The 27,085-nt window shown below is 40.5% G+C and overlaps 1 protein-coding gene across 1 annotated transcript in view; it reads right to left on the bottom strand.

Moving 5' to 3' along the window:
• Positions 1–27,085, bottom strand: part of DGKK (diacylglycerol kinase kappa) — a 148,503-nt gene that overhangs the window by 92,892 nt on the left and 28,526 nt on the right. The window contains exons 2-4 of the mRNA XM_025857850.2: positions 5,207–5,317; positions 3,386–3,466; positions 1,300–1,404 (exon numbers count right to left, since the gene is read on the bottom strand). Of these exons, the coding sequence (XP_025713635.2) occupies positions 1,300–1,404; positions 3,386–3,466; positions 5,207–5,317 (297 nt within the window). The remainder of the gene's footprint in view (positions 1–1,299; positions 1,405–3,385; positions 3,467–5,206; positions 5,318–27,085) is intronic.

Here is a 27,085-nt window from a genome sequence, read left to right as displayed (position 1 = left end):
GAAAGGAAGAAGAAAACAACAAAGGATTAAAATGATGAGAGCACTTCATGTAAAGACCATCATCAGATTCTAAGCAAGAATCTCTCATTTATGCATAGACAATGTAGGCCTGGGAGAGGCCTTACTGATATGTGGAAAGATACCTAAGCCTCAGTTCGGTCAGCCTGTCATGTATTCATAGCCCATGAGTAGCAGAGTATATAGCTATGAAAATAAGTGGTCAAAAGCCTGAGAAGTCCTAGAGAAATGAGAACACATGGTTTTTTCCATGGCATTGTTTTTGCTTATAAAACCCATCATTACCACTCCTCTATCCCAAATGCCTATAATAATCCTCTACCCTTTGCTAGTTATTTAAAATATCAGCTTCTTTTTAAGGGTGGATTCATCTTCCCCTTTATCTCCAAGACCTGCACAGCAGAACTTTGCTTTAGGATGAACCATGTATCATTCTCTTTCTAAACCCTGGCTCCATGATTACCCTCAGATTCATTTATTCATTCAACAAATATTTATTGCACCTCTACTATGTGCCAGACACTGATATAAGAAATCAAATGACAAAAATCCTTCCCCTCTTGAAGCTTACGTAACTTCTAACTATGGTGGGTCTTTAGAAGAGTTGATTGAGGGCATAGCCCAGAGTTTGAATGGTGTACCATTTGTTGCAGGGACCAGTGGCTTGGGGTTTGTTATTACTAAGAAGAAGAACTCTGCTAAGCTTTGGAGAGGACTGCTCCTTGCTCTTCCTTCTACATTTCTTTTGTGGTGCACAGTGAACAGAAAGGCAAAATGACATAGTGTCATTTAGAGTCACATAGCCTGCGTCCAAATCCTGCCTTTGCTACTGAGTGGTTATTTCATTGCTACTGAGTAGTTGTTTCATCTTTGTTTCTTTCTCCTTTGTGAGCCTCAGTTTTGTTAGCTGTTACTATAGTCACTTAGCAGACCCAGGTCAAAACTGCTGATTGCAGATTTGCTAACATAAGAACATCTAAGTTAGCTGCTCACATACATCTTGAGTGTCTCATCCATTGGGCATACAGTGACATCTACATATCAAGTGGATTGTACAGAATTATCTAAACCACATACTTACCAAGGTCAAGTCTGAGTGAATTACTTTTTTTTTTATAAATAGTTCTAAACAGGTTTCCTAATGATATCCATCTGTAATTCCTGATCACATGGTCTCTACTTCCATCTTATTATTTCTCTGTTTGAAATGTGGCTTAACTAATGCAATCAATTAAATGTTTACTTCTGAAAGTTGTGTGAATTCTCTACTATTTCCCTTACCTTACGAATTTCTCCCTGTTGGACAGTTTTTATGACATTAATCCATTCTTCCATGTCTTTCCGGTTGGGTGCAGCCAGGGTAACTTTTCGTTGTGGTGTGATCACCTAAACAAAAAGTCACATTATTAGCTGGTTCACATTCCACAACTTTGCCCCCAAATATAGCCCGTGAACTCTCTAAAGACTAGACAGGTCTACCAAGCTACTTCTTAAGTGTAAGGCAGAAATTCCCAGAGCCACTTAAATGTAAGACAGAAATTCTCAAATACCTACCCAAAATAATAATGATAATAGTAATAAATAACATTTTAGTGGCATTTACCATGTGCCAGGCACTGCTCTATTCCACTTTATGTATATTATTTCAATCTTCATCATGACCTCATGAGATGGGCATTATTATTTTTCTCATTTCATATTAAGGAAAGCCAAGGCAAAGGGGGTTTAATGACCTGCCCTAGGGCCACCTAGCAGGTAGAAAGCTGAGCCAGGATTAAAATCTAGATTCTTTGACTCCAGAATACATGTTCTTAAACACTAAGCCATGTACCATCTATTACTACAGTGAGGTTGCCTGAAATTCCTACTCACTTACTGCTGCTTTGTCTAGTTAAAAATGGTAAAAGGGTATATGCTTCAGTGGGGTCTGCCTCTTTCTGTTTGAGGGGAGAGTTAAAATAGTGAAGAGTCTAAAAATCCAGTTTCTTTCTTGCTTATAGTCAAGGACAATCTGAAGAGAACTTTACCATTGTGTCTCTTAATCCTGGTTGGTGTATGAACCCTGGCAGGAATAATGAGAAAGCCATGTTGAGGGTCTAGCAGAGGTAGGCCATGGTCAGGACTTGGTCTTTTCCCAGAAGGCAGGAGGGACACAGATGGCTATAGCATCAGTGACTGCTTCAATGGCCCTACTTGCCTTTACTACCAGCCCCCCAAATCTTGGAACTAGAGCTCACTACACCAGCAAGCAATTTCCTTCTCCTTCTGCATGTAGCATAGCATGATTCTGTGATAGATGGGAATAGAATCTAGTGGGAATTATGATAACAGCCACACCTTTGGTCCAAACCCATTCTTGTGTGGGGCTGATCAATGGTGCCTCTATGTTTTAAGTAGGCTAAGGGGCGTCTTAGTCCTTGGTATTTCTCCTCTAGAATAAAGATGAAAAACATTAGCCTATATGCTCATCACCCAAAGGCTGAGATTTTTGCGACTCGGTCAACAGAACTCTCAACCTTACCCTAGGTCAGTGTGATGTAATGAGAGAGAGAAATGATAGTAGGGTCTCCCCTCTTATATCCTACTGCTTTCCTTTCGAAAGAGAATGGAATGCGGACCAGCCACAGAAGTGGGGTATTGGGCTTGTAGCTCTTTAGTCTGCTAAGTATCACCCTCCTGAAGAGGAACCCTAGTCTCCATAACCCACTATTGAGGCTGGGAGAAGACAGTTCTAGAAGGAGGTGGGTAGGAGAATTCTTGAGCCAATGGACTTGCTATTTTTCAGTGAGCTTTGTGGTCTGGATTCACTTAAATAAGCAAAGACATGTGACATTTCAGCAGTGCCAAACCCTTGAATGCATCCCTTGAAAATCTTCTGCTTTCTTTGAGGTGCTTTCATCAGTAATCTCAGCATAAGGTAGCTTTCATTTTGGATTTAGGTTCTTATCTACTTCATCAAAGGAGAGAGTGTCATGTAGCTTGATTATCTTGATATGTTCTACAGCATATTAGCAGTCTTTTGAAAACCTCCCAATGATAACTCTTCTAAATCAACTTCACCAGGAGGATTGATTTTTTGTAATACTCATTCTCCCCACCACCCAGAAATCGTTCAGCTTTATATCAGGCTGGTAATAGAGAATAAGGAACATCACTTTTTCCTATCAGTGGGCTGGTAGAAAATGTTTACATGAATAATCTTCAGCACTCATTTGCATTACTACTTTAAGTGGATTTCCATACACACTTTGGGATCAAAGGAGGCTTGGGAAACCTGAACTCTGAAGAGGGAACACATGGGTATGGCAACCCCTCTACCCAGCTAGCTCACACTCCTACCTATTCAGTCATTTCCAATATTACTTACACAAAAACTATGGCAAAGATTTCTACAGCTGCTTTCTGCCAAGGCGACCTGAGACAGATCAATTGTTTCAAAGCGTGCAAACTGGAAAGAGATAAGAGGAAGAAGGAAAAAAAAATCTGGTTAATAATGTCAAGAGATACTAAAAGGTAAACACATACACACACACACACACACACACACACACACACACACTAATAGACATTTTTGGCAGTCATGAGCCAATCATTTGTTTGACTTGAGTGCTAGGATTTATTTAGCATCATGATTTTTGTTGATATATCGTGTGACATACAAAAACCAAACCAAACTAAAACAAAACACAACTCTTCCTAAAACTATTATGTGGATTTACAGAAAGGCTTAGGTGGTTCAGAAATATTCAAAACTAAGGGTTTATGCTAGAGAAGATAATGGGATATGGTCTAGCTAAGGGCCTACCGGAGCAGATAGGAGTTATTAGCTCCTATTTTATCATCTGGTAGCCTTTGACTTTGTTGCTAGTCCTATCCAGTTTGAGGCCTGTGTCTCCTTATACGTTGGCTATAATAGCTAACATCCAGCCAGCAGCAAGAAAAGCAGTACTATGAATACAGATAGGGCTGGCTTCACTGGTATGTAGCCTGTGCATTCATACAAGGTCCCATGTTCAGAAGGGCCCTGCACTTGGTTTAATGCTCTGCTGTTACAATCTTGAAATTTTTAATAATTTCATCTTTGAACTGTTTTGGAAATGAAGTCCAATGGGACAATCACTCATGAACATAAGCAGAGGAGATATGCACAATCTGCATGTCCGCCCCATGTCTTGTCACTCCATTTAGATTCATGGTGCCCATGAGCATAGAATTCCAGTGGACCCATGACGTGTGGGACTTCAACAAGACTCAAAGCAAGTACAAGGTAAGCATGTTACATCTATGACTGAGTAAGTAAGGGAGCTTATAGCCCTGAGAATCCACACTTTCTGTAGGAACTAGAACTTGCCTCAAACAGAGAAAAAGGCAATGGTGTTCTAAGAAATATGAACAAGCAAGGCACCCTATTGTGTTCTTTCTTATGTTACTTCCCTATATTCCTTATATTCTCTAATTATATGTTAGCCAATAATTTATGCTGAAAAATGATAACACTGAAGGAAAGGGAAAGATAGGGCAGCCCATATTTCCTTTTCTTTTCAGTCAGGGTGTCAGTAGAATGTATAAGTATCAAGATGTGGAATAAAAACAGTTGAGCTGGTGTTGTATACTGGTGAGAACAAAATATATATGTGTGTATGAGCTACTAAATACAAATTATGTAATTTTGGTGGGTTTTCATATGAGCTAAATGCTTTTATATTTGCTTTTAAAACTGGCATTGTATAATATACAGATGAATATAATATAATATACAGATTTTTTCTTAGAATGACATTAAACAACAAATAAAAGATGCCATGACTAATCATTGCATTATATTTTAATATATTTAATGACATTTTTTCCTTGCTTTTTAAATAAGGGACCCTGTATTTTCATTTTGTACTGGGCACCACAAATTGTGTAGTTGGTTCTGATGTAGAAGCTATTTGAGGAATCTATAAAAGGTAAGGGAAAGAGGAGAGGGAAGGGAGAGAAAAGTGTCCCTCATTTGGCCCAAAAGGACAAGTTAAAGGAAAAATAGAAGATCTCAACTTCTACCTTGATGTTTGCCAACATGTCTTTACCGATTGGCCTATTTCCCCTCACAAACATTTCCTGGCATCCCCACCCACTCACCCAATGACAAGATTATATAGATATTCTATAGAATAAATATTCTATATATCATATATTTTCTTACTGCGGGATGGTGTGCAAAACAGAGCCTTTGTCCTCGAACCAGAAAATATCTAAGCTTCCATCTCTTGAAGGAATTACAGTTCTTCAGCAGAGGTCCTTCCTTCAGTATTTTCTGAAAGATAAAAGCATAATGTTGAATAATTAGATGAATTTCCAAGATCATATCACTTGTTCTCTCAGTTAAGAATATCAGGTATCTGGAAGGCTCTATCTCTGTCACATATGTGAGAAATGGCCTGAGAGGCAGACAAAAATACAAGGAAGTTAGTTCAGTCAGAAAAGGAATTGGTTACCCTTGGAAAACACCTTCAGGATGATATAGGCTCTAAATTCCTTAGGATATTTGGCCCAAGAACCACGGAGAACATCTCCACTGGCGGTAGGGGATGGGGAAGAGGGACATGAACACAAAAATATAAAAACAACATTTCTAGGAGAGGATAAGTAATAGGGGAAAACGCTGAGTTCAGCAACAGCAGATATTCAGGAAAGCTCCAGGTTGTAGCTCTAGACCATTCCTATCAGTTTTAGAATGTTCCTTTTAGAATATTAAGTTGGATCACATCCCTTCCTGGCTCATGAGACTCTAATAGCTTCCTAACGTTTTCAGAACCAAATCCAAAGTCTTTACTATGACCTTCAAGGGATTTATTATCTGGTGAGAAAGAAAAACAAGTACCAAAAAGGAACTACCTTCTGATTATTTTCTTTATGTATCTCATAGTCTGGTCACTTTTTCACTTACTTATTGAACTGACTGACTCTAACCAAGCATAGAATCTATTTACTATTTTTACCTTGAGTAAGTTCTCAGTTACATTTATAGGATACAAACCAACATACAAGATTGCCATTTGGGAGAAATATTCACATCCACAAAGCTGGAACTAAACCCATACTGAATGGACAAAGAGCCAGACTTAGTTTAAGTCACCAAATCAAGGCTCTACCATGAATTCCATCCATAATCTAAATTAGAATTCACCACTGAGTGGTTGTGGAAGTGTTTTGTTTGGCCTACCTAGTGTTTTTCAGTTTTTACTTAGTTGATAATATTTAAAAGAAGATTTCATAGAAAAATTCAAGTTTCCTGTTTCTTAAAAAAACAACAACAACAACAGAAAATCTGGTAACAGTGTGAACCTCTATTTTCACATGGCAACAATCTGCTGGAACAGAGTAGCAGATGCTCCCTTCAGATTGGGGTGCCTGACTCCAGCAGGCATTTGAGCTTGGGACCCCGATCTAAGCAATCCTTTGCTACTCCCGTTCTCCCAAATGTACACACATCTATTACAATCTCTGTTCAATTCTCTAATCAATAAGATAGTACTAATAGAACCTCTGTAAGTCAATTGTAAAGTCGGTTCATGAGGAAAGTTTATCTGAGTCCTCTTGATAATTTATGGGAGTTTCAAGGTTATTGTAATACCCTTGAGATGCTTACAAAAGAATGGTGGGAAAGAGTCAAGACAAAGTGAACAGTAAGATCTTGTGGGAAGGGAAAAACTGGCAGGGAGAGTGAGAAATTTTATTTAAATTTTTGAAACTGAGTCATCAATGAGATGCTCTTCTAAGCATTGCAATTACACCAGTCTTTCTCTGGTCTGGTGGCCTATAGTACATACTCTCCATGATGGTATTTAATTTTCTCTATCCTAACTTCCTCACCTCTATGCCATATATTCTTCTACACTAAGTCTTCATGATACCTAAGCAGTCATATTATCCCTTTCTGCTAAAGACTAAAGTTCAAAATTTTAACTGCTCCAACCATTGAAACCATGGCCATTATTTCTGCTCCTTTCTCAAGTTATTCTACTCCGTTGATTATTAAATGCTTCTCATACTGTTCTTAGTTTTGTCATATACAGTGTCCCCTGTAATAGCTTATTTTACAGTTTTTGGGTGGATATTTTCCCTTTCCCTACATTTTCAGTTTAAAGCTTCCCTTTACTTCTTTAAAGCCTCCCTTAACTTCAACATTCTTCTTACTGCCGCTGCCATACCTAGCTCTCTTCTCTTTCTGTTCCTTTCAGGCGTGGCATGATGGGATGAGGTAGTAATGAGAAATGAGGAGGGGGATTTTTTCCTCCAGAAGAGTCCATAACTCTGGGCTTTCTGCCCTTCAGGAAATTCTCAGACCCCGGTGATTTGAAATATTGAAATAAGTAGAATTCAGCCTCTTCTCCCCAGCTGCTTCCTTCTATCAACTCTTAGTAATGATCACTCTTTGATTCCCCTTCCTGGTACTAAAGAAATGTTCTCTTTTCTTCTCTTACCTGCGCCTTGCTAATTAATGACATCCTGTTATCCATCCCAAGGACACAGTGAACCAATCAATTAATTAATCTATTAATCTGAGGACACAGCAAGTCATCAAAACCTTCATTTCTCATTCCATGAACCTAGCATTTGTCATAGTCAAGAAAAAGGAAAAAAAGACTTTGTGGTGCATGTATCATTGAATGGAGTGCTTCATTCATATTTTCTGAGCTTCTACTATGGACTCCACCCTTGGCAGGGCCCTTTGGGGTAGCTGAAGAAATTGCAGGCACATTCCCTGCCTCAAAGATGAGGATAGTGGGAGTAGAGGAGGAGGGACTGATAATTCATGTAGAGAAACACAAAGTTATGTGAGCTCAGAGAATTATTTGAAAGAGCCTTGGAGGCTTCATGCTTATTGCTCTAAATGTTTGCCTTCTGATTCAAATGAGGGGTTCCACCAAGACAGTGGCTATCTTCTCATATATCCTGTCATTGGGTACACCAGCCAAATCACAATTATCCCCTCTCTGTCCCATAATATTAAACTGGTCACTTTGAATGCCCAGCTTTAAGTACAGGGCTATCTAGTCATTATCCATAGAAGGCTGGTTGGTAACAAAAGGCTCATCAAGACCTAGTAGGGCAACTGGAGAGACCAAGATCAGTTGCCACTAAATTCTAGGTGATTATTATGATTGAATGCTGACCAGTGTTACCAGCTCATTCCATTTTTCAAGACAAGCTGGCAATACGAGCTAAAATCTATGTGAAGTTTTGTAACATTGAAATACTAGCAACTAACTCATTTTTCTAAAAAAAAATTTTTGAGTGCCAAACAAAACATGTATGCAGGCCAAAGTCCACCTACAGCAACCAGTCTGCAATTTCTGAACTATAACTATTGTCACTTTCTCTAGAGGACAAAGTGAATTAAGTGGTGGGTATTTTTAGTGTCAGAGGAGATTGCAGTGTATGAATTTAGAATCTGTGTGTAAGGATCCTGCATATGAGATATATACTACCATGTTGGGAGCAGATAAATGTTGATGTGATTTATGTATAGTAGGTTTGAAGGTTAGAAAGCCATATAAGAGTTTCTTAAGTTCTAAACACAGACTCTATATCATCAACTCTGAACTACAAATATCAAAATCTCTGTTGGAAAGAGGTAAAGTTCCTATAGTTCTTTTCTTTTGAACTCTGTCCACCTTTGGGAGAAACTTACCTACTAACCCAATCCCCCTGTTTTTAAATAAACCACTTTTTATTTAAAACTCAATAAGCAGCCCCAGTTTTAACAAGCAGAAGCTAAAAATCACTCAATCAATGGGTTGCCTCAAGTCAATAAAATATGTGCATGCAAACAAACGTTTACCTGCTTAAGGCCACTAAACCTAACACGGATGTGAGACAAAAATTGGAAGACACACAAACATGCATACACACACCCTGCAAAGGGAGGCTTTGGAAGAAGAGCCCTTGTATCCCATGAGAGGATTTGCACAGTGTTTCCCAGTTCCTGGCTGCTTGCAGATAACATCATCTCATTACCTTCCACCACAACCATGCAGTGGTACCTCCAATTTCCAGAAGGTAAATCTGAGGCTTGGATGTTTTCTGTTACTTTGCTTGAGGAACCACAATTACAAAATGCTGGTGGGCTCTATGCTCTTTCCACTACTCTGCCCATGACAAGAAAACAAGGAGTGACTGATTAATTAGTATGCACACCACAGAGTGAACACACTAATCTCCAAACTTTGTCCTGAAAGACAAGACCATAGATACCTAAGATTAAAAGCTGTTCTATGAACAGCTCTGAATATTCAGTACTAAAACTGTTAATAAGCTTCCCTCTAAGAGGCAAATGGTAATCCATAGTGGGAAAGAACTCCTGTGTTTTTTTTTTTTTTAAGTGACTGTCCAGGATTGACTAGAAAAGTGATGAGAATTCACATGTATACAGCACTTTCAATTGAAAAAGTGCTTTTACTTTTGTTATTGAATCCTCTCAGCAGCTCTTTGAAGTAAGTATTGAAGGCATATAACTCAATTCTGCCCTATGAAAGATAACCTGAACTTCAATTTAATTGGCTTGTCAATATATTTTTATTTCTAAGACATTATCGAGGTGCTTGAAATTTTTCTTCTCAAATAAGATTGTCAATGTTTGTTTTGCATTTCTGAGATTTTGCAGTGTCTTGGGGCGAAAATATTTGTCAGAAGAACGCATCTCTTATGTTATTATGAAAGGTAATGAGGAATAGGATTCTATATGTGAAATTTTCTTGGTGGCCACATTTACAGGCATACAACTATTTCATAAAATGGAGCACACCCGTAATCCTTTTGGTCCAAGCTGCCACACTTCTGTGGCAATGTTTTGATGCTGTGGATAGGAAGGAGTTAGGAAGGGTCATAGGATCCTTGTACATGCTGAAATGTCATGTGATACACCTGATGCTTCTTAAACCAGAACATACTGCAGGCAAGCCTCCTACTCCTTCCTGCCAGTTCTATCTGACATTAAAACCGAAACACTGCAGTGTCTACTCTTAAACTCTCAAGGTTGCCTGTTTTGTAGTAGGAGTGAGTGTGGTGTTGAGTTCAATTACCGCAGAGATGGATCAGCTTCATTCAGATCCAAGAATGCAGGACCTACCAAAGTGTAGGTAATTCAGGTTCACACAAAATGTCTTTGCCTAAACTGTAGCAGCCCTTGCAGAGGAAGCTAGAGCTTTGGAAAGCTCTGCTTCAGTTTCCTTTCGGGTCTTCTTTGATAAGCCAATCTCCATTATTTCCAGAAATTCTTGCATCCTGGCCCAAATGATCTCTGTCCCTGATGCTCTACAACTCAGCATGTACAAATTAATTGCCAGTAGTGAGGGTAAGCATTTCCCTTGCCCATATTTATTAAATATCTTCTATAAAATATCTCAACAGGGTCTATAAAGCAGCCCAATTTCCTATATATAATTAACACCTGCCAAATCCCCAAAGCTGTGACTATCTGCTATGTCTGTTTTTCTGTGGCTCAGTGGGTTTTTGATGGGTGAGGTTTTAGGTTTCTTTTTTACTCTTTCCTAGCAAAAGGAGCTCTTATTACATAGCCAAACTGAATTCCACCCCCAACCCATCAAATAGTAGGCAAGCATCATGACATGTACCACTACCTGTTATTAGCTGGCTGCTCTTCTATTTTACTTTCTCATGCTGCTCTTGGGAGGGAGGTGGATCAAGTTGAGGGATGAGTAGGTCATCACTCTTCAAGTGAGAACTGGACTCCTACTATGAGCACAGCTGGGGAAGCCAGGTTCCTGCCCATGGCTCCTTCAGCCTAAAAACCTGGAACATCTCTTCTCTTTGCTTTGGGGGCGGAGGTGATGGGAAGAAAGCCATTTCCCAAAATGGCCTGCCAAAGTTGATTCAGAGCAACAATGTTTGATTTGGTTAAAATGCAACTCTGGGTGCTTTAGGCTTTAAACAAGGCCAGACCTGCTGTTTCACTGAAAGCTTTACATTCCCCAGGGTCCTTTTGCCATGGCAGGAGTCAGACAGACTGGCTCCAGCATTTACTAGCTGTGTGACCTTGGGCAAATCACTTAACCTCTCTGAGCCTCTAACAAGACAAGGAAATTGTCTTGTTAGATGAGGATATCTCACAGAACATTTGCCAGCCATTCTATAAGTGTGAGTCTCTTCTGGACTGTGGAGGCAGGGGCTTGTGCCACAGTTTCTTTCATCCCACTAATGGGAGCTTTCCCCTTGGCACTAGCAACCCTGGCTGCTAAGGGCTGCAGCAGAAGAATGCAAAGGTGACCAATTGTCCCAGTTTCCCCAGGACTGTCAGTGCTAAACCCAGGAGAGTCATGGGAAAACCAAGATCTGTTGGTCACCCTTACACTGAAGAGTCAGATCTTTCTACGGCTCAGGTCCGCAAAGACTATAACTGCAAATCCCTCCCGCTACTTCCTGTGCTAAGGAAGAACTATAGATGATCATCCATGTCCCTCTTCTCTATTAGTGAAAATGATGCTACATTTTTTTCTGAGTAGGTAAAAACATATCATTCAAAAGATATTTTATACACATGCACAAACATACATACAGGTATTATTTTGCCTTCATGTACACAGTGTTTTGTGTCTCACTTTCTATGCCTAATTTATCATGGAGTCCTTTCAGTATTGGTACATACTGAGCTGCCTCATTTCTTTTTACAACTGCATAGCATTCCACTGTATGGATATAATGTGATTTACTTAAACAGTCCCCTGCTGGTGGAAGTGGTTTAAAATCTTATTCTATTACAAACAACACTGCAGTGACTTTCTGTATATACATGTCATTTTGCACTGGTGTGATTACGTTGATAAGACAAATACCAAGGGCCAGTAACTTTAAAACTAGTCTACTGGGACCATAAAGCCTAAACACATGTGTCTTCCCAAATCTCTCTGCTCTCTCTCCCTTTCCTTTTTCTATTATTGGAGTTTCCTAGGAAGGGTAAGGACTACTAATTGCTTGGGGGTTGGGGAGGAGGTGAGTAATTTGGACCCAGGCTGACAAAGTACGGAAAACAGTAACCTGGCTCTTAATAATTACCCTGGGACCAGCAGCAACCAGGAAGGGGCATGAGCTCAGCTGAGTCCTCCCAGACCTACACAGAGATTTGAGTGCTGGTTTTGCTGCATTGAACTCTGCAGACTTGAACATGCTCTTTCCCTGCTATAAGGGACCAGTAACTTAGCTGTGGGTGGGGATATGAAGATGGGGTCTATATAGTTCAAAGTCTGTGCTCTTGCCACAAAACTGCCTTTTAACTTTCAGAGCTAACCTTGACCTTAGCAATGACTAATCTTCTCCCTCCTCACCCTGTTAGAAATGATGAAAATAAATCCCTCAGAGGGACTGTACTTACCCAAGTCAAACAGAAAATTAGTGGCAGGACCAGGACTGGGGCTTCAGGCCACTGTATTTTAGTGGTGGGGGGAATCTTCATTGACTCTTTAGTGGGACTGAAGGTGCCCTATAACCACAGCCATTGAGTTTGCTCCGTATTGGAAGTGCCTCCTGGAACATGTGCATAGTTTCGGGGGCTGTAGCAGGATAGCATGGAAAGGGATGCGAGGAGACCAGCAGGAAGATAGCTTGACTCTGAGAGTTGGATTAAGAGGAAGGGTTGGGTCAGAGCTTTGGAAGTTTGGGGAGAATAGTGGCTTAGGTCTTCCTCTGCAAATAGAGGGATGACTAAAGTTGTCAACCAGAGAAAAGAGGATTGTTTTTGAGCCTTGGGAGAACGAAAAGCTTAGAAGCAGGAAATCCAGCGAAAGGAATGGTGTAAGTGGGAGCTTAGTGGAAGACTTCTGTTGCTACAGCACAGTTGCTAATGGTTAGAAAAGGAAGTTAAGTGGTCACACAAGGTCCTTAAATGAAAGATATCAGAGAATTTTGGACCCTGGTCTTTAAGTTAACAAAGATCACAGAGACCAGGGCACCAATTATCTAGTGCCACCAACTTATAAGGAATGACTGCTTCCAACTGCCTTATTCCCCACCCTTTCACCTGACCATCAGCTACCAAAGATGGATATGTTCTTCTGTGGGTGTTTCTTCTTGGGGACAGCCCCCCTGCTGCTTCCAGCTCTGGGATACCACCACCAAGCCACATGATATCCTAACCACCTCCTATGAGACCAGTAGTTCCTGTTCTGACTCTGGTGATGACCTCATTGAAGCAGCCAGGGCAGTGATTTCTTCTCTGAGTTTCTCTTCAACAACTCCCCTCCAAAGGAAGAGAGTTGTTTTTGGCTGACAATGGCCTGCTATTAGCCCTTGGTTTACATGCATTATTTCATTTAATGCCCATAGTAACAGTCCTGTAAGGGAGGTGGAGAAGTTGAGGTTCAGAGAGGTTAAGTGACTAGTTCAAGTCATAGTAACCCGGGTCTGTCTGACTTTACTGCCTGTCCTTTCCAAATACCATGCATCTACAAGATGGTCACCATGTCCTGGCTTGGGTGTCAGGTCTAACCTGAGAATCATTTTAGTCCACTTCTTCACCCAATAGGGGCCACTATTTCACCCAATAGGAAAAGCCATGGGCTGGTAATGTCTGCAGATTTCCCACTAGTTTAGCTGGAGTAGACCATGTACTGCAAGTGATTCACAAATGGGGAGAAAAAAATCACAATCCTTTGGAGCATTGCCCGAAATACCGTAATTCCAAATTTTGCATATTTTTTCACAATATCTGATACTTTATTTTTAAATAGAAAGGAACTATTACTATAGAAAGCGTTATATATAACCAAATCAACAAAACAAACCTATGACTGACAAAAAAGATGGAAACATCATTGTGAAAGTACTTACTATACAAAATCTTACCTCAATAGCTACTACTTGGCAAAAATATTAAATTAACATCCATATTATTATTACAATTAATATTGTTAAAAGCAACTTGTGTCAACAATACTTCAATTTTTTGTCTTTAAATTTTTTATTGTTATGTTAATCTCCATACATTACATCATTAGTTTTTGATGTAGTGTTCCATGATTCATTGTTTGTACATAACACCCAGTGCTCCATGCAGAACGTGCCCTCTTTGTTACCCATCACCAGGCTAACCCATACCCCCACCCCCTCCCCTCTAGAACCCTCAGTTTGTTTTTCAGAGTCCATCGTCTCTCATGGTTCGTCTCCCCCTCTGATTTCCACCTCTTCATTCTTCCCCTCCTGCTATCTTCTTTTTTTTTCTTAACATATATTGCATTATTTGTTTCAGAGGTATAGATCCGTGATTCAACAGTCTTGCACAATTCACAGCACTCACCATAGCACATACCCCCCCCAATGTTTATCACCCAGCCACCCCATCCCACCCACCCCACCCCCACTCCAGCAACCCTCAGTTTGTTTCCTGAGATTAAGAATTCCTCATATCAGTGAGGTCATATGATACATGTCTTGCTCTGATTGACTTTTTTCACTCAGCATAACACCCTCCAGTTCCATCCACGTCATTGCAAATGGCAAGATCTCATTCCTTTTGATGGCTGCATAATATTCCAATGTATATATATATACCACTTCTTCTTTATCCATTCATCTGTCAATGGACATCTTGGCTCTTTCCACAGTTCAGCTATTGTGGACACTGCTGCTATAAACATCGGGGTGCACGTACCCCTTCAGATCCCTATATTTGTATCTTTGGGGTAAATACCCAGTAGTGCAATTGCTGGATCCTATGGTAACTCTATTTTCAACTTTCTGAGGAACCTCCATACTGTTTCCCCGAGTGGTTGCACCAACTTGCATTCCCACCAACAGTGTAGGAGGGTTCCCCTTTCTCCGCATCCCTGCCAACTTCTGTCGTTTCCTGACTTATTAATTTTAGCCATTCTGACTGGTGTGAGGTGGTATCTCACTGAGGTTTGGATTTGGATTTCCCTGATGCTGAGCGATGTTGAACACTTTTTCATGTGTCTGTTGGCCGTTTGGATGTCTTCTTTGGAAAAATGTCTGTTCATGTCTTCTGCCCATTTCTTGATTGGATTATTTGTTCTTTGGGTGTTGAGTTTGATAAGTTCTTTATCGATTTTGGATACTAGCCCTTTATCTGATATGTCATTTGCAAATATCTTCTCCCATTCTGTCGGTTGTCTTTTGGTTTTGTGGACTGTTTCTTTTGCTGTGTAAAAGCTTTTTATCTTGAGGAAATCCCAATAGTTCATTTTTGCCCTTGCTTCCCTTGCCTTTGGCAATGTTTCTAGGAAGAAGTTGCTGCGGCTGAGGTCGAAGTGGTTGCTACCTGTGTTCTCCTTTAGGATTTTGATGGACTCCTGTCTCACGTTTAGGTCTTTCAACCATTTTGAGTCTACTTTTGTGTGTGGTGTAAGGAAATGGTCCAGTTTCATTCTTCTGCATGTGGCTGTCCAATTTTCCCAACACCATTTGTTGAAGAGACTGTCTTTTTGCCATTGGACATTCTTTTCTGCTTTGTCAAAGATGAGTTGACCATAGAGTTGAGGGTCCATTTCTGGGCTCTCGATTCTGTTCCATTGATCTATGTGTCTGTTTTTGTGCCAGTACCATACTGTCTTGATGATGACAGCTTTGTAATAGAGCTGGAAGTCCGGAATTGTGATGCCGCCAGCTTTGCTTTTCTTTTTCAACATTCCTCTGGCTATTTGGGGTCTTTTCTGGTTCCATACAAATTTTAGGATAATTTGTTCTATTTCTTTGAAAAAAGTGAATGATATTTTGATGGGGATTATATTGAATGTATAGATTGCTCTAGGCAGCATTGATATCTTCACAATATTTGTTCTTCCAATCCATGAGCATGGAACATTTTTCCATTTCTTTGTGTCTTCCTCAATTTCTTTCATGAGTATTTTATAGTTTTCTGAGTACAGATTCTCTGCCTCTTTGGTTAGATTTATTCCTAGGTATCTTATGGTTTTGGGTGCAATTGTAAATGGGATCGACTCCTTAACTTCTCTCTCTTCTGTCTTGGTGGTGGTGTATAGGAATGCCATTGATTTCTGTGCATTGATTTTATATCCTGCCACTTGACTGAATTCCTGTATGAGTTCTAGCAGTTTTGGGGTGGAGTCTTTTGGGTTTTCCACATAAAGTATCATATCATCTGCAAAGAGTGAGAGTTTGACTTCCTCTTTGCCGATTTGGGTGCCTTTTATTTCTTTTTGTTGTCTGATTGCTGTGGCTAGGACTTCTAGTATTATGTTGAATAGCAGTGGTGATAGTGGACATCCCTGCCACGTTCCTGACCTTAGGGGGAAAGCTCTCAGCTTTTCCCCACTGAGAATGATATTCACTGTGGGTTTTTCATAGATGGCTTTTATGATATTGAGGTCTGTACCCTCTACCCCTATACTCTGAAGAGTTTTGATCAAGAAAGGATGCTGTACTTTGTCAAATGCTTTTTCTGCATCTATTGAGAGGATCATATGGTTCTTGTTCTTTCTTTTGTTAATGTATTGTATCACGTTGATTGATTTGCAGATGTTGAACAAACCTTGCAGGCCAGGGATAAATCCCACTTGGTCATGGTGAATGATCCCTTTTTTTAAAGATTTTATTTATTTATTTGAGAGAGAGAGAATGAGAGAGAGAGAGCACAAGAGGGAAGAGGGTCAGAGGGAGAAGCAGACTCCCCGTTGAGCAGGGAGCCTGATGCGGGACTCGATCCCGGGACTCCAGGATCACGACCTGAGCCGAAGGCAGTCGCTTAACCAACTGAGCCACCCAGGCGCCTGTGAATAATCCTTGGATACTATTGGCTAATATTTTGGTGAGAATTTTTGCATCCATGTTCATCAAGGATATTGGTCTGTAATTCTCCTTTTTGATGGGGTCTTTGTCTGGTTTGGGGATCAAGGTAATGGTGGCCTCCTAAAATGAGTTTGGAAGTTTTCCTTCCATTTCTATTTCTTGGAACAGTTTCAGAAGAATAGGTGTTAATTCTTCTTTAAATGTTTGGTAGAATTCCCCTGGGAAGCCATCTGGCCCTGGGCTTTTGTTGGGAGATTTTTGATGACTGCTTCAATTTCCTTAGTGGTTATAGGTCTGTTCAGGTTTTCTCTTTCTTCCTGGTTCAGTTTTGGTAGTTGATACATCTCTAGGAATGCATCCATTTCTTCCAGGTTATCTAATTTGCTGGCATATAGTTGCTCATAATATGTTCTTATAATTGTATTTCTTTGGTGTTGGTTGTGATCTCTCCTCTTTCATTCATGATTTTGCTGATTTGGGTCATTTCTCTTTTCCTTTTGATAAGTCTGGCCAGGGGTTTATCAATCTTGTTAATTCTTTCAAAGAACCAGCTCCTAGTTTCGTTGATCTGTTCTACTGTTCTTTTGGTTTCTATTTCATTGATTTCTCTCTGATCTTTATTATTTCTCTTCTCCTGCTGGGTTTAGGCTTTATTTGCTGTTTTGTCTCTAGCTCCTTTAGGTGTAGAGCTAGGTTGTGTATTTGAGACCTTTCTTGTTTCTTGAGAAAGGCTTGTATTGCTATATACTTTCCTCTTAGGACTGCCTTTGCTGCATCCCAAAGATTTTGAACAGTTGTGTTTTCATTTTCATTGGTTTCCATGAATTTTTTAAATCCTTCTTTAATTTTCTGGTTGACCCATTCATTCTTTAGTCGGATGCTCTTTAGCCTCCATGTATTTGAGTTCTTTCCAACTTTCCTCTTGTGATTGAGTTCTAGTTTCAAAGCATTGTGGTCTGAAAATATGCAGGGAATAATCCCAATCTTTTGGTACCGGTTGAGACCTGATAGGATGTGATCTATTCTGGAGAATGTTCCATGGGCACTAGAGAAGACTGTGTATTCCATTGCTTTGGGATGGAATGTTCTGAATATGTCTGTGAAGTCCATTTGGTCCAGTGTGTCATTTAAAGTCTTTATTTCCTTGTTGATCTTTTGCTTAGATGACCTGTCCATTTCAGTCAGGGTGGTGTTAAAGTCCCTCACTATTATTGTATTGTTGTCAATGTGTTTCTTTGCTTTTGTTATTAATTGCCTTATATAATTGGCTGCTCCCATGTTAGGGGCATAGATATTCACAATTGTTAGATCTTCTTGTTGGATAGACCCTTTAAGTAGGGTATAGTGTCCTTCCTCATCTCTTATTCCAGTCCTTGGTTTAAAATCTAATTTGTCTGATATAAGTATTGCCAGCCTAGCTTTCTTTTGGTGTCCATGAGCATGGTAAATGGTTTTGCACCCCCTCACTTTCAATCTGGGGGTGTCTTTGGGTCTAAAATGAGTCTCTTGCAGACAGCACATCAATGGGTCTTGTTTCTTAATCCAATCTGATAGCCTGTGTCTTTTGATTGGGGCATTTAGCCCATTTACATTCAGGGTAACTATTGAAAGGTATGAATTTAGTGCCATTGTATTGCCTGTAAGGTGACTGTTACTGTATATTGTCTGTGTTCCTTTCTGGTCTATGCTGCTTTTAGGCTCTCTCTTTGCTTAGAGGACCCCTTTCAATATTTCTTTTAGGTCTGGTTTCATGTTTGCAAATTCCTTTAGTTTTTGTTTGTCCTGGAAGCTTTTTCTCTCTCCTTCTATTTTCAATGACAGCCTAGCTGGATATAGTATTCTTGGCTGCATATTTTTCTTATTTAGTGCTCTGAATATATCATGCCAGTCCTTTCTGACCTGCCAGGTCTCTGTGGATAGGTCTGTTGCCAATCCAATGTTTCTACCATTATAGGTTATATATCTCTTCTTTCAGGATTTTCTCTTTGTCTCTGAGACTTGTAAGTTTTCCTATTAGATGTTGGGGTGTTGGCCTATTTTTAGTGATTTTGAGGGCGGTTCTCTGTGCCTCCTGGATTTTGATGCCTGTTTTCTTCCCCACATTAGGGAAATTCTCTGCTATAATTTGCTCCAATATACCTTCTGCCCCTCTCTCTCTTTCTTCTTCTTCTGGGATCCCAATTATTCTAATGTTGTTTTGTCTTATGGTATCGCTTATCTCTCGAATTCTGCCCTCGTGATCCAGTAGTTGTTTATCTCTCTTTTTCTCAGCTTTTTTTTTTTTAAAGATTTTATTTATTTATTTGAGAGAGCGAGAATGAGAGAGAGAGAGCACATGAGATGGGGGAGGGTCAGAGGGAGAAGCAGACTCCCTGCTGAGCAGGGAGCCCGATGTGGGACTCGATCCCGGGATTCCAGGATCATGACCTGAGCCGAAGGCAGTCGCTTAACCAACTGAGCCACCCAGGCGCCCTCTCAGCTTCTTTATTTTCCATCATTTGGTCTTCTATATCGCTGATTCTCTCTTCTGCCTCATTTATCCTAGCAGTTAGTGCTTTTTGATTTTGACTTGGTTAGATTTTAGTTCTTTTATTTCTCCAGAAAAGGTTTCTCTAATAATTTCCATGCTCTTTTCAAGCCTAGGTAGTATCTTTAAAATCATCATTATGAACTCTAGGTCCAATATCGTACTAATGTCCATATCGAGTAGGTCCCTTGCAGACGGTACTACCTCTTGTTCTTTTTGTTGAGGTGGTTTTTTTCCATCTTGTCATTTTGTCCAGAGGAGAATAGATGAATGAGAGAACAAAATGCTAACAGGGTAACCACGTCCCCAGAAAATATACTCTAAACAAATCAGAAAAGACCTGAAACCAGGGGAAAGAAAGGGAAAGAAAGAAAAATGAAAGAGAAAAAAAAGAAAAAGAAAAAGATAAAAACAAACAAAAACAGAACAAAACAAAAAAAAACAGAATATGATCAAATATGATCAGGCTGGTGCATAGATCAGTGCCACACACTAGATTTTGGGTGTATTTTGGTCTGTTAGAAGAAAGCATCTCCCAGAATTTTAAAGAAAGAAAGACATATATGTACAAAATAAGGGTTGATATGATGCAGGGATGAAATATGACTGTAAAGATGAAAATTATAAAAAATTTTATAAAAGGAATTGATAAGAAGTTGTTTGAAAAAAGAAAGAAGAGGGTTTAAAAAGAAAGAAAGAAAGAAAAAAGGGGGAGAGAATGTGATGAGGCAGGAGAGTAGAACAAAGCCATACACTAGAGATTTAGGGTATATTTTGATTTGTTAGAAGAAACTGCATTCCAAAATTTTAAAGCGAGAACAACATATATATGTGTCAAAAATAAGGGTAACTACTATGAAGGGATATAATATGACTCTAAAAATGAAAAATAAAAATGTTTTTTTAAAAAGGGGATTGATAAGATGTTGGTTGGAAAAGGGAAAAAGAAAAATTCAAAAAAAAAGACAGTTAAAAAAATTAACTTTGGAAGCCTAAAGAATCATGGTAAAAAAGCCATGAATTCTATGTGCAGTATTCCCCTAGCACTGGAGTTCTGCCGTTCTCATTGCGGCAAACTTGGTCTTGGTGAGCTGTTCCTGCTGATCTTCTGGGGGAGGGGCCTGTTGCCATGGTACCCAAATGTCTTTGCCGGAGGTGGAATTGCCCCGCCCCTCCCGGGGCCAGGCTAAGTAATCTGCTTGGGTTTGCTCTCTGAGCTTTTGTTCCCTGCAAGTTTTCCATACAGCTTTGGAGGATGAGAGTGAAAATGGCGGTCTCCCAATCTCCGCCCTGGAGAAGCCGAGAACTCGGGGCCCTGCTCCTCAGTGTGGCCCCAGAGAAAAGCAAGCAGTCAATCACTCCTGTCTCCCCGGTCTCTGGCCGCACTCCGTGCTCACCCGGCCTGTGACCGAGCGTTTCTATCTCTGGCGCCCGACTCGGTGTGGAGTCTCCAAACCCAGCAGATCCCTGCGGTGTGCTCCTACGCTGCTCCTCCCAGGGGAGGAAGGGGAGTCTCCCCGGATCTGCCAATTGTTGAGTCCCTGCTGGAGAAGCAGTGGCCCGACTGTGTCGCCGATCACAGTTTATGGCAACCCCGAGCTGAGAGCCTGCACCTCGGCTCTGTCTCTGCAGCCAGCTTCCCCGCTCCGATACCTGGGAGCTCTGCCACACTCAGGCACCCCTGGTCTTTCTGTGACCCCGAGGGTCCCGAGACCACACTGTCCCGCGAGGGTTCCACCCCCGGCTCAGCCACTGGAGCGACGTCCCTCAGTGGAGCTGACGTCAAAAAGTTCCGATTTTGTGCTCCGTGGCTCTATCACTTGTCAGAAGTGGAGGACGGAGGTCCCCTCCCCCACCGTCTATCCTGCCGAGTATCACCTCGGATTCACTTCTCCACACATCCTACCTTCCAGAAAGTGGTTGCTTTTCTGTTCAGAGAGTTGTTGCTATTCTTTTCTTCGATCTCCTGTTGAGTTCGTAGGTGTTCAGAATGGTTTGATCCCTATCCAGCTGAATTCCTGAGACCAGACGAAATCCAGGTCTCCTACTCCTCTGCCATCTTGCTCCGTCCCCCCAATTTTGCATATTTTTATACTTTGTAACAACATGCTATAACATACCTAGAAGTTCTTAAAGCTGGGGACTTCAGCCTTTAATGGTGTTTTAAAAATGCTTGCAACCTAGTGCCAAAGGAACCTTGCAAACATACAACTATGCAGCTCATTTGGCTACAACTCACTCAAAGAACAAAGCACTGAAGACTCAGTTGATGCTTTCTGTGCTTTGGTCTTTATTAAAAATAACTGTCTCTTTCCAATCATGGCTTCAAATGTCTCATAATGTGGGTGTGACAAGCCCATATCACCTACCCCATGTACTTGGGGAGTTGGGGAGATTGTGTTATTGCCAAACTGGCCCCATGCACAGTTATCTGAAGGCATGCACGGGACCTAAGAATATATTTACTAACGTCCTCTTGGGATGAAGTGGTTAGATAATAAAGAGGGGATGTGTGAGTTTTCATTTTTATTTTTTCTCAGCTTTATAAAGTGGTGTTGACAAAAATGAAGTTGATAGACAGAAATGGATACTAGAACCAGGTGGTTCTGCTTGCTTCTTGCAGCAGTAGTGGTCTAGGGAAGATGAAATTCATTAATTCATTAGTGCTTCTGTGTGGGGGGGGGAATGGGAGGCATGTGTGCATGTGTGCATGTGTGCGTGTGTGCGTGTGTGCGTGTGTGCGTGTGTCTTGTCCGCTTTGCCCCACCAGTGATAGGTGAGAACAGGAGCAAGGTCTCAGGTAAAAGGACTTCAGGGGTGGGATTGACTTCAGGGTAGGGTAAGAGACAGATCCATGGGAGACTTAACTCAGCCCCTAAACCTGTGGATACCTTAGCTCTGAACAGTGGACTCTCTGGCTGAGCAAAATTGCCTCACCTGGAGGTAATGGTAATTTGACAGCCCACCAAACATGGAGGGAGATGGGAGGAGAGAGCTGTGATTGCAGGAGACACTAATTTGTCAAGGAAGGGATTATATTGTGGGCTTTGGTTCCAGAGGTATTACTGGCCAGGTAACAAAGCTGAAAACCTGTGCCAAAGAAGGCCACTAGGGACAAGATTCCTTAGCAGTGGTGTTGGTAGTAGTAGTAGTAATAATAATAATGGTAATAATAATGTGAATTGCTAACAGTTGGTAAGCCTTTACTATGTGGGAAGCACTGTAAAATCATGTTACATGGGTTATCTCATTTGATCCCAGCAATAACCCTAAAAGGTAGGTGCTGTAACAATCCTTGTTTTATATGTATAGATGGAGAAACTGAGGCTTGGACAAATTTAGTTACTTCCTTAGTAGGTTAACAAATGGCACAGCTAAAATCTCGGAGTTTTACAGGACATGGAAAACCAGTTATTCCCTCAGTAAAAGAAAAAAAAAGGTTTAAATCACAGGTCTCTTTGCAAGTTATACCCTATTCTATGTCATTTGACAAAAGGAGGCATGATATGGGGGGAGATTTGTGGTGTGAATCACAGCTATTTGGTTCAGTTTTGGTTTTGTTTTTAATATGAAGTGCTAAAGTAATTAAGGTAATAATAACTGTTTAATTTACACAGCACTTTATCAGCTATAAAGATCTTGAAGATTCTTATTTGGCTTTAAAGACAACTCTGGGGAGTAGGCAAGGTAGATAATACTATTGGTTTTTTTCCAAAGAAGAGCACTGTGACCCAAGGAGGTGAAGTAAGTAGCTTGCTCAAGGTCACTATGTGGTAAACTAGCCCTGGCCTCCTAACTTCCAGTACAAGGCTTTTTTCACTGTATCTCTACATTTTCTGTTTTTGGTGTTATTTGAAATCATTTTAATTAGTCATCTGTATTTTCAAAGTCTAATTTCCCCTTCTCATTCCTTTCCTTCCATCCTGTAGTATAACTCCCTACTGTCACCTCTGGTAAAGAAGTATGGCATAATCAAGTGCACCATTAGAAGACATCTTCATGGTTAATGAGGGTAATACCATGCTGGGCCCAAAGGGAAATTTTTCTCTGACCTGAACAGCTCCTGGTAGCAATAATTAAAACATTAACTTGGCCATACAACTACCGAACAAAAGCATTCTACAAGGATCTTACTAGAAAAGACTGAAAGCGCTGCTGTTACTGCTGCCTCCTCCTCCCAGGAACCACTTGCCATAGCCCATTCAGATGCTTTACCCTAAGACCTACTGCTACCCTTCTCATAGTTTTGGACCTTCATTTATTTCCCTGTTGAAACACCAACCAGATCTGCATCCCTTTCCAACTTCTCCCTGCAGGCAAACATCTGGTAAAACTACTCCCCCTTCTCTAGCCAGGCTATATTTAAGGGATTAAGACTACTCAACTTCTAAATGACTACTAACTGCAGTAATCAAATTCTAACACCCACTGGCCAGGGCTTAGAGCAAGGCTGACTGTTACCATCTGGATTTTGTGCTGCTCAACTCTTGATAGCTTATCCAGAAAAGTACAAATGCAAAAAGGGAGAGGGAAAGAGAGAGAGAAAGGGAGATATCAGTGGTATTATAACTCAAGCTGACAGGCCTGAAAGGGGGGAGTAAGAGAGGAATAGAAAAGAAATAAGAATAAGATGAGCGTGTTACATTGGAGGAGCCGCTGGGGATGGCAGCGATCATTCACAGAGTTGTAGATGACAAAAGACGCTTGTTTTCCCACCAATGATGCATAGGATTCCCACTGGTCTTAGAACCATCTCTCAGCCACCATTTCATTAGCTCTGAGATTGTGCCCTAATCAATGTGTGCAGCTCTCTGCTCAGAGTTGCTGGGGAGAATGCAGCACTGACTAAAATGGGAAGAGAAGGGTTATTAGTTAGGATCTGGGGGACGTCTAGACCTGAATCACACAAAAAATAAACAACAGGCAAAATTGTCCTCTGGGAGGGTGAGGGGACTGACCTTTAATTGGAAACAGGACCTAACAAACCAGATTGCTTAAGAAAGGGGAGGAGCAGGGGAAGTGGCAGGGGGAGTCCAGTGTGAAACAGACTAATAGCAATAAACAAACACCAAAATTGATACACAGAGAAATATGGAGACAGAGCTAATCCCTCTTGCCCCTTTCATCTCTTCATACATATGATAAAAAGTAATGTACTTGTTAGACATTGGGAACGGTATGTGCTATGGTGAGTGCTGTGAATTGTGTAAGACTGTTGAATCACAGACCTGTACCTCTGAAACAAATAATACATTATATGTTAAAAAAAAAAAAAGAAGAAGATAGCAGGAGGAGAAGAATGAAGGGGGGGAAATCGGAGGGGAAGATGAACCATGAGAGATGATGGACTCTGAGAAACAAACTGAGGTTTCTAGAGGGGAGGGAGGTGGGGGGATGGGTCAGCCTGGTGATGGGTATTAAAGAGGGCACGTTCTGCATGGAGCACTGGGTGTTATATGCAAACAATGAATCATGGAACACGACATCAAAAACTAATGATGTAATGTATGGTGATTAACATAACATAATAATAATAAAAAAAGTAATGTACTCGTTTGATCTGTAGGTTGCTTTCGGTGGTGTGGACATTTTACCAATATTTGCTTTCCCAGTCCATGAGCATGGAATATCATTTCCATTTGGTTGTGTTGTCTTCAATCACATCCATCAGTGTTTTATAGTTTCAGTGTACAGGTCTTTTACATTTTTGGTTAAGTTTATTCCTAAGTATCTTATTACAGACACAATTCTGATATCCACACTTTTTCTGAAGTGTTCATTATGGCTTGGCATCCTGCTACTCATATTGTATACATTAGTACTAATACTCACAACAATACTTCCAGGTAAGTGTTACTGCCTTCACATTACAGATAAGGCACTGAAACTGAGAATGGTCAACCAACTTCTCCAAGGGGATGACTGTCAACCTAAATCTGTCTGATTCCAAAGCCTAGACACATTTCTACTCATTATACTGTACCCATTGCCTCTCTTTCCTGGAAAGTAAGGGTTGATTTGAGGTTGATTTGAGGTGAGAGAAGGGATAGTTCCCAAAACCACAAGAAATCTGAATGATCCAGTTTGGGAGTTTTCAGAGAAACATTTGTACGTGGGAGCAATATGGGCAGCAATATGGCACCTGGGAGAGACAGTGGGCATAATGGACTCTGAATTCCATGGAGTTTGGGCTCCATCAGTAACCTGCTATGTGAGCAAGTCATGTCACTTCCCCAAGCTGCCATCTCTTTGCTGGGAACTGCGGATAAAGATGCTAACATTTGGCATCTTTTGGCACACCAAGGGAAGACCAAGACGTAAGAGACAAAACTATTAATATTGCTCAGGTCTGTGGCCATAAAGTAGCCTCCTACCAAATTAAAGACTGCAAGGATAGCTCCTGGACTCAGGAATAGAAATTATTTCAAAACTGAGCAGTCAGAAAGGTAAACCATGCACAAAACTCTTTGTAAATCACAAATAAGGCTGAGTTATATCTGACAAGCACAGTGCCCAGAGTGCCACAACCTACCCATAGTAGGTACCTGATGAATGTATATAAAGTGAAATTGAGTGCAGGAAAAACACACCTGGGGAGAACAACAAGAAAGCATATTCTTGAATGTTCCTATTAATGGGCTCCTAAAAGCCACTTGCTACTATAGGAAACACATGAAGATTCTTATATTTTCAAGCATATATATTTAGGCAAAAGCCCATTAAGTAGAGTAAAAAGAAGTGTAGATTTTGGAGCCAGAAAAACCTGGATTTGAAACTCAGCTCCACCACTTACTAGGTGTGTGTCCTTGGGCAAGTAATTTAACTTATAAACCTCAGCATTTTCATTTGCAAAAACACATATAATGACATTCAACTCTTAATAAAGATCAAAAGAATACATGAAAGTGCTTAGTGCTATGTATAAATTCAATACTTATTTCTTTTTTCCTTCTGTGGATATGGTGATAATATTTTTTGATCCCTAAATTGGAACACAAGGCTTGTTAAGTGTTAGTATATATGTGGTTGCAACAGGATACTGGGGGGTTCAATTTGAAATCAGTGTTTTGCCCCAAATTTGACAGCATCATTTACATACGAATAGTCCAGACCCATTGGGTCTTTACTAACAGAGGTTAGGGTACTTTTGGTTTTTAAGGATCAGTCCATGAGAGCACAGACTCTCTCCCTCCCATGAATAACAGAGCAGGGATCACTGGGAAAGGAAACAAAGCCTATAAATAGAAAATCAAATTTAAGTCTGTAGAGGAATTTGTGCCTGCTGTCCCCATAAAGATACTCATAGTGCTGGGACTTTTGAACTTCTCCCCCAACCCCAAAAAAAGAGAACGTAGAACATCAGAAGGGCTTCTGACTATAGGTATGAAGATTTAAGGTAAGTTAAGAGAAATGTTCTACTCAAGTCTGGAAGAGAAACCAGTGTTGAAACAAGTGGTGATTAGAACAGCTAGTATTAGTGAACCCAAGTGTTCGTATCTCTTTAAATTTAGCACATAGACATTTCGAATCTAATCTTCTCTAATGTTTATATTAAAACAGCAAGGCAATTTTTGAAGGACCAAAAGGATGACTGAGTTGAAAACATCCTCTTCTGTTATATTCCATTAATCACAACTATGGGAAATACAGTTTCAAAGGGCAGCTATAATCTGCCATAACTAAGGCACCCCCATTTACCTGGTGGCAATCTGTTCTGATAGCAGATTCTAATTCCAGGCCAATTATGTAGGAAGAAATGACTAGCTTTTAGAGGTC

Source organism: Callorhinus ursinus, unplaced genomic scaffold, assembly GCF_003265705.2.
Source record: "Callorhinus ursinus isolate GAN/ISIS: 27379988/994484 unplaced genomic scaffold, GSC_fseal_2.0 scaffold16, whole genome shotgun sequence".
NCBI classification, from domain to species: domain Eukaryota; kingdom Metazoa; phylum Chordata; class Mammalia; order Carnivora; family Otariidae; genus Callorhinus; species Callorhinus ursinus.
The sequence above is the reverse complement of the archived record's forward strand: the minus strand, read 5'-3'. Positions and strand labels throughout refer to the sequence as shown.